Raw genomic sequence first — 12,147 nt, forward strand, 5'->3', positions numbered from 1 at the left:
CTAAGAACATCTTTAAAAAGCCCTAAAGACTACAACGTTGATGAACTTCATCATGGGCAGGATCTGTACAGCATGAGTAGCTTGAATAGACACTTTTTTTTTTTTTAATTATGCAGATAATATTCGGTAAGTAGATTACTTTTACTTGAATGAAAAGTAGGAAATAAAAATACCTAGACTGATTAGATTACACATATTCATAGGTGATAGCCATCTGACATAGGGTCCTTTTCCCTATTTGAACTCAAATGAAATGCTGTGTATACTGAGGTAACTGGAAAAATTGCACTGGCTTTAGTATGAGAGGACACTGAGAATTTCAGGCAGGATTTGAGCAAATCTTAGAGACATGAGGATGTCATTTATAGGCCCCTGTCTTTTTTTGCAGTGATATATTTTACAGTTCGATGCTAGCTCTGATCTTATAATTAGTTAACATAATTATATTTACAAGGCTGATGTATTAAGCAGATATTTTTCCTGTTAATCAGACTGCTAGCTCCAGTAGCTGTATGTGGTATTTTCTGACAATTGTTGCCCTCATTGTGCAAATATGGCAATCTAAACCAACAGATGAACACATGCTGTTCTATAGCAGAAAGACGATAATGTTTGTGGAAGTGTCATGTAATATTATCATAATCTTCATACAGGTATTTAAACATTGAAAATGAGCCAAGTCCATAAAAAGCAGCTGAAAAAATTAGTAACTTTGTGAGAAGGGTTATATTTTTTCTTCAGAGATAATTTAAGCAGCATTTATAAAAGTGTGATCAAATATCTCTATAATTAATAAATAATTAAAAAGAATCCCAGCAATCAAGATCCTAGGCTGCTGTTATCTGTTGTCATGTCAAGACATAACTGTTCCATATGCAGCTGTGGAAATGTATGGAAAAGCAATGTCAGGAAAACATCGAGTCTGTGATATAGCTCAGTCCTTATCAGTATTGAGACCAAAAGTAAACCAGAAGATTCCAAAGCAGCTACTGTTGTTAAGGAGGACAATGGAGTTGCACCCACAGTGATTTAGACATATTTCAGTTAGCTTTTACTGGCATGAAATCTGTTTCATGCCTATATCAAGGTGGGAGTTTAAAAACTAGAACAACCACTCAGATTGATTTTTAGGAAGATGAAAATTACCATAGCATTTCTTCCATTCTGCAAAGGAAAAAAAATGTTTTGTTTTATCAGCTCAGGATAACATAGCTGTTTTCATATGTATTCTTGGGACCAAGGCAATGTACTTGACAGTCTACGTCAAGGTACCAACATGTGTTTGTAAAGAATAACTTATGAAGAACTTCTTATGAAGAAGCTAAAATCTGGAGCATATCTTCAGATTTTATGTGAAGATACCGGTACTCGGAATAGGTCTGAATTGGAGTAGGAGTAAAATTTACCCTAGAGGCAGAGAATAGGTTATCATTGATTTAATGAGATGAATGTAGTCTCCTATAACATCCGCAATAGAATGGTTCAAGTCACCTGGTGAATTTATATCTGCTAAGAATAGTTGAAAAAATTAGTCTTTTAAAATGAGCTGTCCGGGCTCTCTGTGAGTAGATGTGGTCTCTTAGCTCTTTGGCTGATTGTGTCAAAGAGCACCATGAATCCTTGAATTGCTTCTGCTGGTCCATCCACGAACAGAGCTTTACTGCAGAGAGGTCACGCCTCATGCAGTCAGTGAGTCCTGCAAAGGAAACGCCAGTCCAGAGTCCAGGAGATAGCTGGCAGCAAAGGGAGTGCTGCTAAGACACATTGGAATTGCCAAACTACCACTGCCAAGAGGTCCTTCGAGTTACCTGTCTCTGAGGGTATGTTTGCGTTGGTTAGTTCAGGGAGATGAAAGGAAACTTATTCATACTCTGAGCTGAAAAAAAAAAAAGCTGTGTGACTGTGTTAGACTTGGACCTATGGAGAGCCTGGGTATGGTGTTGCATCACACTAACATCATCCTTTGGTTTTCCTTTTGCTCAGAACATGGGTAGAGTTAGCTCCATTTACAATAGCTCCATTTACCAAATGGAACAGAACTTAGCTTTTTATTCTAAAATAAAAGTGTCTTGGAGCTGATCTTGGTGATATAATTCCTATTCGCTTATCAATAAACTGATCACTTCCTCTACAGGATAAAAGAAAATTATAGTTTAGAGCTATCATCCAATAAGGTATTGCCGGGTGCTTCAAAAGAGGATACAAAGTACCCTATAGATGTAGAATAACCTACCTCAGATTACAATTTTACCCTAATCCTTAGCTGCTAGAATTTGGTTTACACCTGCCACTAATACATTCCATACTTTCTCCGATTTTTGGTAGCATTAGCCATTATGACTTTGAACACTCAAACTCTTCACAGAATAGCCAGTAGTTCTTTAAATTTACCAAATTCCTAACTTCCACAGTTTACTTAGAGTTTCAGAAGGTGACTTTCATTTTAGTATTCTCCATCTCCAGATTATGCTGAACATGTCCTTGGTCTTGTGTCATGATTCTCTAGATGATGAAAAAAAGATGATTCTAGTCCATCTTCTCTAAGGCTATCCATTTTTTTGTATGCAGTGTCACATAAAGCCGTCTCCTATTGCTTTTGAATAAAATGTTTCTCAGGATTCTCTGGGATGCAGACTGATACAGAAGTTATTTTTCTCCTTTATGATGTTTCTGTATTCCTAAATGCTTCTTTCAATCCCTTTAGGCCAATAATTTCCTTACAAACTTTCTACTTCCAGAATATTTTGAAATTCTATATTCGTTAGATTTCTTCTCAACTAGAACATTCTTAGGTCTCTGATTTTAACTTTTTCCAAATTTACTTGCAAGGTTTACTTCCTTTCACTGAAGGATGCTTCCTTTGTTAAAGTACTTTTCCTAATTTGCAAATGAACAATACTGACTTTTCACTTTGCTCTTCCACTTTTGGAATAATTAACAGGTTAACAAAGTTTAAAGTTATTATTTTATAAATAACTTCGAAGATATATTTTCTCAGCCAGTTACTGTTTGAACCAAGTCTCACAGAAAAGAGGATGGAGTTGGTGATGAACTTACTCTGTTTCCTCTCCAAGAAGAGAATAGAAGTGTAATTAGAAGTATGAGATGAGTCATGGGCACATGACGGAATAATTCTAGAAGTGATGTAGAAAGACTTGGAGTATTGATCATTTGGAGGTATTCTCTGAGAAGAGGTTTCATATCTTCATAGACAGACTTCACCTAAGCATATGGGATAGCAGCTTGCAATCCAAGCTGGCAGAATGAATAAAAAGAACTTGAAATTGAGAGATGGGAAGAGAGCCTGAGAAGGAATCATATAGTTTCTTCATTTAACACCCAGGGCAGGGGGAATTTTGGCTTCAGGAAGGTGGTGGCAACAAACACAGAAAATAGGAGCTCAAAGACTGAGGAGTTCGACTGGAGTGGTAATAAGAAAAGCAGTACAGTTAGTAAAAGAATGCCAGGAACCCATGCAACAAAATAGAGCATCCAAAACCAGTGAGAAATTAAAATCAAACTTCATGGAAATAATTCTGTTAGGATGGAATTGCACCAGTGATCAGAGAAGAGAAATATTAACTGAAAGTTGTACAGTCTTCATAAAAGAAAAAAAAAAAGGAAAAAAAAAAAAGAGAGAGGATGATATCCTGGGTAAAAGCCAAAATTACACTGAGGAAGAGCTGTAAAGGCAATGTGCAGGGAAGGACACAGAAGCCTGCGGTAGGATGAGATCACCTCTGTTTTAGTAGGGAAATACTAATGGAAACAATTTAATGATGGGACACTGCAGCTCCTCATACGTAAAGGAGATAATAAACATACTAGTGGCTGTTGAGTTCTGGACATACACCCAGTAGATTTCTTCAACACAGAGTCTATTTGCCAACAAAGCCCGGCCTTTGTTTTGATTAAGAATAAAGACATCCCTGAAGAGCTTGTGATAGAAAATAAGGTTGTACTCAAAGCAGATGAGATTATTTTGTTTAAATTAGATGGAAGAATAAACAAAGTAGACTTAACTAAGAAGGGGGTTTGCACATTTTGATAAATAAAAGAAGGTAATTAGGAAAGTGAAGTCAGTTGTATTGAGGAGCTTAGGGACTTGAATGCAGAGGAAGCTTGGCATTTCTTCATATTAAAGATACAAAAAAATTATCTGGAACTTGTATCCAAAAGAGGGAAAAAAATATAAGAAAAAGTTCCAGGTCTAGCTGGAGGAAAAGTTGTCTCAGCAAGGATACCAGGGGCAAGAAATGAGGCTAGAAGGAACAGGAAATATGTCCACCAAAGAAAACTGCTAGGGAGAGCAAAAATGGATAAAATGGGAACTGGCAGAAACCTAAACTTAATTGGCTTTGCAAAGACTTCTAAAACAAATAAAATGCCCTTTCACCACATTAACAAAAGGAAAAAGCAAAGAGGAGTTACTGGGGGAAGGGGAATCTGAAAATCAACTTAAAACAGCTGCTGATCTGAAGAAACATTTTGCTACAGTTTTTATTAAGGACAATAATGGTGGGCTTGGGGACAAGACAGGCTGGCAGATGAGGAGTTACTGTATCTACAATAAAGCAAAAATGTCGAGATTGAATACACTTGATAGCAGGAATTTTTTAACATGTTATCTCAGATATGGTGTCATAGGTTCTGAAAGGACAGAGAGCTACGTGTGGGACCTGTAGAAAGGGGCCAAATGTGTTCTCTGGTCCTCACTGCCAGTAGGGAAGTGCTGATTCCTCTCAGGCTGTAGCACAGAGCTTGGCTCCTGAAGAGCAGTTTTGCCATGACTTGCCTGCACCTGTGGTGCTCCCACACTTTAGTACCCATTTCCTCCTCCCTTGCTATGGTGCTGGCACAACTGCTGTTTCTTTTTGCAGGAATGGTGCTAGTAATAAGTCAGAAAAACAATTTGGGAGTGATAAGAAAACTAAAACAGTGTTAGCCACCCCTGGAAGATCCATTTGTCTACCATAGAGTATGTGCTAACATAGCACTTGTATTTAAGGTGGTGAATCAACTGCAAAAGATGAATGAATCAAGAAATCTTAGGGTTTCTTAATCTCATTTTAATTGTAGGCAAGGCTGCAGAAACAAATTTGGAAGGAAAGGAAAATTAAAGATGCAGGTAAAGACAAATGGAATAAAATTCAATGTGAGCTTATACAAAGTGGCTGTACCAACTAATCTGATAATCTTTATTTAATAAAAGCTAGACTTCGACTTTCTGTACCTGGGAGATTGCTCTAAACTGATCTAGCCTTGGAAGCACGTATGCTAGGGTACTACACACAGTCTGTTGCTACCACTGCCTGGATGGTGATGAAAGAAAATTGTTGGACCAGAGGGAGGTAACCTACATTGAACTAATTTTTTCTGATTCAGAAGTATTATGTCATAAAACACAAAGAGAACTAATGAAATTTTGTGATAATACGAAGTTGAGAGCCCACATTGTTACAGGGAAATGTCAAGATCTTTTTTTCTTTGAGGACTGAAAGAGCAGAAAGTGGATAGAGTATAATAGCATGAGGTATGAGGTCAGGTACTGAAGGAATAATAATTGTGTGGACTGAAAATACAGAAGAAAAAGAAGAGCTGCATTAGCAAGTGACTGCACCAAGAAGAGTCATCTATATGATGCTATTACCTAAAAGAAAAACGTGGCTCCAAGGCATATCAGGTCCATTCTATCCATCCAGGAAAGGACAGAACAGAATAGAATGTTAATATTATTTTCTTTATGCTATTGGTGGTACTTCACGTGCATTACTGTGAAAAGGTCAATTTTCTCTTCTTCAGGAAAGATTAATTCAGCTGGGATAGGTGAACTAAAAGGCCTAAAACAATCAGGGAAATTAAGAGCCTGGTTAATTAGAGGAAACTGAAAGTGTTTGACTTGTTAACCATAGAAAAACAAAGGTTGAGAGGTAAATACGTGTTTATTCCCATTAATATGGCACAAGAGTTCTCATCAGGTAGAGAAATGATCCATCCAAGTTAAATGACAATTACAGTTTTACCAATAAAAATATCCACTATAATTAGCAACTAACAAGCACAAAGTTCAAATAAAAAAATGTTTGAACCATGGTATTATTATAAAGAGAAAGAAGAGCTTTATTTTAAGTGTTAGGTTCGATGAACTTTTGTGAATGTTGAAGTCATATTCCTATGAATTTCTTAGTATTGGGCAGCTTCAAGGCTAGAGATCCTGAATGTGAGAGAGAATGTGAAGGCCAAACACACACAATCCCAGGGCTAAGAAGTCAGGAGTACAAAAGTTCTGCTAAGCATGGTCCTAGCTGGAACCATAAAGAGTGGGATCTCACCCTCTGCTCATCAAAATGTATTCTTGTCAGCATCACTGGTTATATTAAAAGACAATTTCGCCAGGCAGTTTCAAGACCCAGGAAGCGTATTGAACATTTCAGTTGTATTGGTATATTTTAAATTTTTTTTAATGTCAGTCTTATTTGGATCAATATGATCTCTTGGAGGACAGATGGCGAGGAGGAGGAAAATGTGCAAATTTAAAAATAGAACTTGACAAGTTACGAGAAGATTACATGATGACTTCTGACTTCATATGTTGATTTCTTCTCACCTAAATGTAGGTGACTACACTGAGATAGTCCCTCTTCATTCACTTTGTTTTTAGTGGAGAGAAATAAAACACTTTTATGGGCCGAATCATGTCATCCTAATGCAGATGTCAAAAATAAGTTAGATTAACTATGCCCTAAAAATGCTTATTGTTCTCCATAGATTATAAAGGGAGCCCAAGGGAAGAAGTTCAGAAACAGATACCTCCACTGTAGTCTTCTAAGAGATGAATTCCACCCCAGGAGAAAACTGTCCTCTATCCCAGTGAACGGAATAATAATTGGGGAGGAATAAAGGAAAGAGAACTGGTGTGGCCAAAGTGAAGAAGAGTAACTGCAAACAGCATATAACAATGGAGAAAACATACCCTCAGCTATATTACAGAGATGTGGAGTGAAGGCTACGGAAAGGTGAATAGCATGGAGAAAGAGTACAAGACTTGGTTATATTGCTGAATATTTTTATTTAGTAGACAGGCAAGTACCAAAATGACAATTCTATGTGCAGAAATGTTTTATTTTGTATGGATGTACGTCTGAGAATTATTGTCCATCTCTACAGCCACACACACATTAGATAAAACTAAACATGCAAATACACCCATGTTCTTACAGGTAAAATAAACAGGAATTTTGATTTAATCTGTGTTGCAACAGCACCTTGCCATTCAAATTGAAATCAGGGTCTCATAGTGCTGTGTTAGCTGTTATATATAGAAAGAAAAATAGTGGAGACAGTGAAGAGGGTTGACACAATGCACTAAAAATATCACTTTCTGCTAATGTATTCTTTGGCAATGCACCAAGGTTAATATTAGGCCTTCTGCCAAAAGTCAAAGAGTCCCAAGTCCTCACTACTCTTTGAAATTATATTGAGTTAATGTGCCTAATTCTCACCTCTCGCTGATTTTATGCTGGCTTTAAATCCAATGAAATAAAAATGTTTTGCTTTATCTCCCTCCTGTGGGAGATGCCTTGCCAGTTCTCACCTTCTGAAGTGCTTCCTACTGCATTCTTACCCCAGCTCATAATGTTATGGTTATAGCTATGGCTATAGAAATGGATCCTGAAATTCTTAAAAGCATCTAGTGGTTTTGATTGACTTGATGCACCTTCAGGATACTTGACCATCCAGCAGTGGTTGTTCAGCACATGTAAACTTTAGCACTTCAAAAGTTTAGCACTTTAAAAGCTGCCTTCAACTGGGCATACTTAATTGAAGACATGCAAAATCAATAGTCGCTTTTGAAAATTTGGAACACATTTGATATTTCAAGTAGAAAACCAGGCTAATTTATTTTATTATTCCCATATACAAAGTTTTATTTAATTTTGTAGTGTGTTGGACAAAGTTACTACCTTCCCAAATTAGAAATGACAAAAGCATTAATTTCTGTAAATTTAGTCACTTTTAGAGATCAGAAGTTGCTCGGCCTCTCCCAGAAAGACTGGGTGCAGTTATGTAAGAAGACAAGCATGTTGATTCATACCAATTATGCTATGCATTACTTGGAAGAGCCTTCACAAATTTTCCCCTCCTCCTTCAAAAACAAATCTAAATGTGGGAAAGAGGCTTCTGTATGCTATGAAACAATCCTTCTGTTGTAAGGCTGGCAAAATTCCCACTCTTTAAGGAGTGAATAAGCAATCTCTAAAAGTACCAATCCTACCCATTCTCCATTTCCCTCCTGCTGAGCATAATACTTACCAACATAAAGGCTAATGGGTCATTTTATTTCACTCCATTCTTGTGCCTCATATAACAACATTAAAATAAATTTGCTTTTGATCACACTTTAAGGGAGAGTGATGCATAATTACATTGTTTGCAATTATCAGATTTCTCTGTAAAGCCTAGGTCAGAATAGTGTTGATAAATCCTGGAAATATGCTAAAGCCCTGTTTTGCTTTCTGAAGGGAAGATTACTATTTGTACTAGAGAAGTGGGCAGAGCTGCTTAATTTATTCCTCATACACCTGTGGCTTATTTGAAGTCCCAAACTCTCATCCCTATCCAAGAAAATCTCTCATTAGCTTCTTCAAAGGGAATTGAGTGTTCATGGTGCTATAGCTCTTCTTTTTTTCTTTGGTCATCTGGATGCCCTGTCTCTTGTCACAACCGTTCCACTAGCTTCATCTCTCTCTGACATCCCTTATTACAAGTCTAACTCCTTTCATGCCATTTTTCCTCACTGTTTCACTTTCTACCACATCCGCTCCCCTTGTGAGTATGAACATGTTGTTTCTGGATTGCTCAGAAAGGAAAACCTGTAAGTCCACTTGCTTGTCCGTCTTATTTCCTTGTCAGACGCTAAGGGCTCCCAAGCACTGCCTTAGCTCTCCACCACCTCCCCATTCCCTCCATCACTCCACCCACATCAGTTTGCAGTCCTCTTCCACTCTGCTCCCTCCTTAATAAATTTTCTCTGAAAAGACCTCTGTGGATGTTTACCGAACTATCCTCTTTCAGCTTCATCCCCAAGGGCCATCTTTCCCTGATGGAAAAGTAAGAACTGGCAATTTAAAAGGTATAGGACAAGAGGAAACTGCCTCAAGTTGTGCCAGGGGAGGTTTAGATTGCATATTAGGAAAAATCTCTTCACCAAAAGGGTTGTCAAGCATTGGAACAGGCTGCCCAGGGAAGTGGTGGAGTCACCATCCCTGGAGGTATTTAAAAGACGTGTAGATGTGGTGCTTAGGGACATGGTGTAGTGGTGGACTTGGCAGTGTTAGGTTTACGGTTGGACTTGATGATCTTAAAGGTCTTTTCCAGCCTAAACGATTCTATGATCCTATGATTTAACTTTATGAAGATCACGCAGAAGGAACTCCCTGCTGTTCTTCATGGTACTTAACAAAGATGAAGAGATCCTTGGGACAGGGTCAGTGATATCACATTAAGGATGATCCTAGAAGGAGATCAATTAGTAGGTATTTGAATTAGATAAGAAGACCACGTCTTATTTCAACAGTCTTAGGACGCCACAGAGCACTTTGATCAGGATCTTGAAACTTACTCTTCCAGGCACCACTCTCTTCCAGTCCGAACCCTCCTCGCTGCTGTCGTTCGAAACGGCTCAGAAGAGAGCCCCTCTCCTGCTCCCCCCTCGGCCGGGGTTTGATGCCTCGGGCCGGCCGCGCTCTCCGGCGAGAGCCTGTTCGCGGGGCGCTCGCCTCCGCGGAGCCCAGGCGCCAATCCCCGCGGGAACGCGCCTTCCCCCGGCGCCGAGGGGCCGGGAGGGCGCCGGTGGCTCACGGGGGCTCCCTGCCCCGCCGCGGCCGTGCGCCCAGCTCCGCTCGGCTCGGCCGGCCCGGCGCTGCTCGGCGACCGCGGCCCCGGCTCAGGGAACGGAGGGCTCCGGCTCCCGGCGCTGCGGGCTACCGGGAGGGTGCCACCTACCCCGGCTCGGCACCGGGTAAGGCTTTACCGACCTCGGCACGGCTCTGCTACTCTCAGCAGCGGCTTGGCTCCCTTGAATGTACAGCCCAAGTACACGCCAAAGGACCGTGCCCGGTGCCCCGAGCAGCTCCCTCCCTATTTCTTCCCTTGCTCTCCCAAACCACGCTTTCAGACGTCCTCACGTTTGGCGCTGCTCCGTGGGGTGTGATTGCTCAGCCCCACGTAAAGGGGGGCATCCCCCGTATGCAGTTAGACGTGCAAGGATTAGGGAGAGGAAGTCTCATCCCTCTATAAACTGCTTCTGTTCCGAAGCATCTTTTAATTTAAGGGCGAATGACTACCTATTTCCAGTTAGCTCCATTTCCAGGAGCTCTAGTCACTACACGTGAAACACGATAGCGCTCGGGCAGCGACACCCGTTAAAAAAAACCCCACAAACAAACACCACCCGGGAGAAGCAGGTCAGCAGTTCTCCCTCCTGCCCCGCTGCCTCTTGGGTGTGAAGCTGGACCGATGCGATACAGAGCGCGGTGGCTCCGAGAGCGCAGGGGATGCTGTGCACCTGACCTGCCTCAGCCCTCGGCAAAGTGTTGTTACTCCGACCTGCGAGCACATGGCAAAAGGATGGCACTCCAGACCCGAAGAAGCGATCAGTCTGGGGAACTGCACCAGTTATGAGAATTTTAGTAGATACACCACTATTTCGGGGGTAGCACCTTATGCTACACCAATACCCAACAGCCAGCCGAGTGCAGGTGAGCGAGCAGCAGCCTAACTCCGCGCATCAGGTAACAACCGGCAGCATCAACAGGGTGGGGGGGAGAGAGTACCCGCATGCAGGGGGACATAACGTGAATTAGGTTAAGAAGTTGGCCGGGTGGCAAACCCGAGAAGTTGGTGCTAGCTACAGAGTTTTGTAGTCTGAGACACCTGTAAGTAGCCCCGAAAAGACGAGAAGAGAAAGCGAGTAAGTTTAGCAAATAAAACACGCAGAGCCACATTTGAGCACACACGAAGAAAAACTATAGACAGGATTGAAGAAAAACACCCCACTTTATTTGCTGCTTTCTGGTTGAAGGATATTCAGTGAGAAGACAAGAGGAAAGACGATTTCATGGAAGATTATCGTGAACTCCGATGAAGACTCCGGAGCGTGGGCTGAGCCGCTTTCCCACACATGCACAGCACCTCACCTTCAGAAGTACTCTTAAGCAAGTTTTAAAGTTCCTTCTTTCTTCCTCCGACCGTTTGGGGCACGCTCTTTGCCGCCGGTATTTTAATCGGATAGCACCGATTCCCCTCATCACTGGCTCCATAGAGACTACACAATGCCTCATTAAGAGCCACTTAATGACCCGCATTCCCCCCTTAAGGGCTAGGGCAGGACAGAGCACAGGCTAAGGGGAGCGCTGGGGCAGCGTGCTAGGCAGGACTGCCACAGGACTGAGCGGCTGGGGGTCCCTGCACACACTGCAGGGCAAGCACGGATAGAGGGGGACTCTTTGGTCCCCGCCTTTAGCAGGCGGCCCGCCCGGACTCCCCAGGCAGGCTGGCCTCCTCAGGGCAGCTCGAAGCGGGACCGGGGTGCCCGTGGGGCTCTGCGCGCTCGTTGCCACCTGCCGCCGCCGGGGCGGGTGCCGGGGCTCGAGCCCTTACCTGAGTTCCTGAGCTTGCGGTTCTTGAAGACGGAGACGATGACCAGCAGGTTGCCCAAGATGTCCACCACGGTGGTGAAGATCAGCACGCTGGAGAGCACCGTCACCACCCAGGCGGGCCGCGGGGCACCCGCCGCCTCCCGCTCCGCCGAGCCGAAGTGGCCTCGCCCGCCCGGGTCGCAGCAGTTCCTCAGGGAGCCATTCTCCAGCATCGCTGATACCCAGCCCCAGTCCCCTGCGCTCCGGCCGCTGCCCCAGCAGCGGCGCGGCGACCCCGCTGACTGGCCGGCCGGGAGGGCGGGAAGGCTTTTAACGGCCGCGCCGGGCGCGCCGCGGAGCTGCGGGGCGGGGCTAGCGCCCCCCGGAGGCGGGACGGGAAAGCCCGGGGGCGGGCACTTCGCCTGGGCCCCGCCCCCGGCCCCGCCCCGCCCCGCGCGCCGCGGCTATGAGGGTGGGGGGGCGGGGGCGGCTGGCGGGAGCGGCGGCC

At 43.0% G+C, this 12,147-nt stretch overlaps 1 protein-coding gene across 1 annotated transcript in view; it reads right to left on the reverse strand.

Annotated features, from left to right (window-relative positions):
• Positions 1 to 11,877, reverse strand: part of MTNR1B (melatonin receptor 1B) — a 35,075-nt gene extending 23,198 nt beyond the window's left edge. The window contains exon 1 of the mRNA XM_075492025.1: positions 11,662 to 11,877. Coding sequence (XP_075348140.1) covers positions 11,662 to 11,872 — 211 coding nt within the window. The 5' untranslated portion in view covers positions 11,873 to 11,877. The remainder of the gene's footprint in view (positions 1 to 11,661) is intronic.
• Between the last annotated feature and the right edge of the window lie 270 nt (positions 11,878 to 12,147).

Source organism: Mycteria americana, chromosome 1, assembly GCF_035582795.1.
Source record: "Mycteria americana isolate JAX WOST 10 ecotype Jacksonville Zoo and Gardens chromosome 1, USCA_MyAme_1.0, whole genome shotgun sequence".
NCBI classification, from domain to species: domain Eukaryota; kingdom Metazoa; phylum Chordata; class Aves; order Ciconiiformes; family Ciconiidae; genus Mycteria; species Mycteria americana.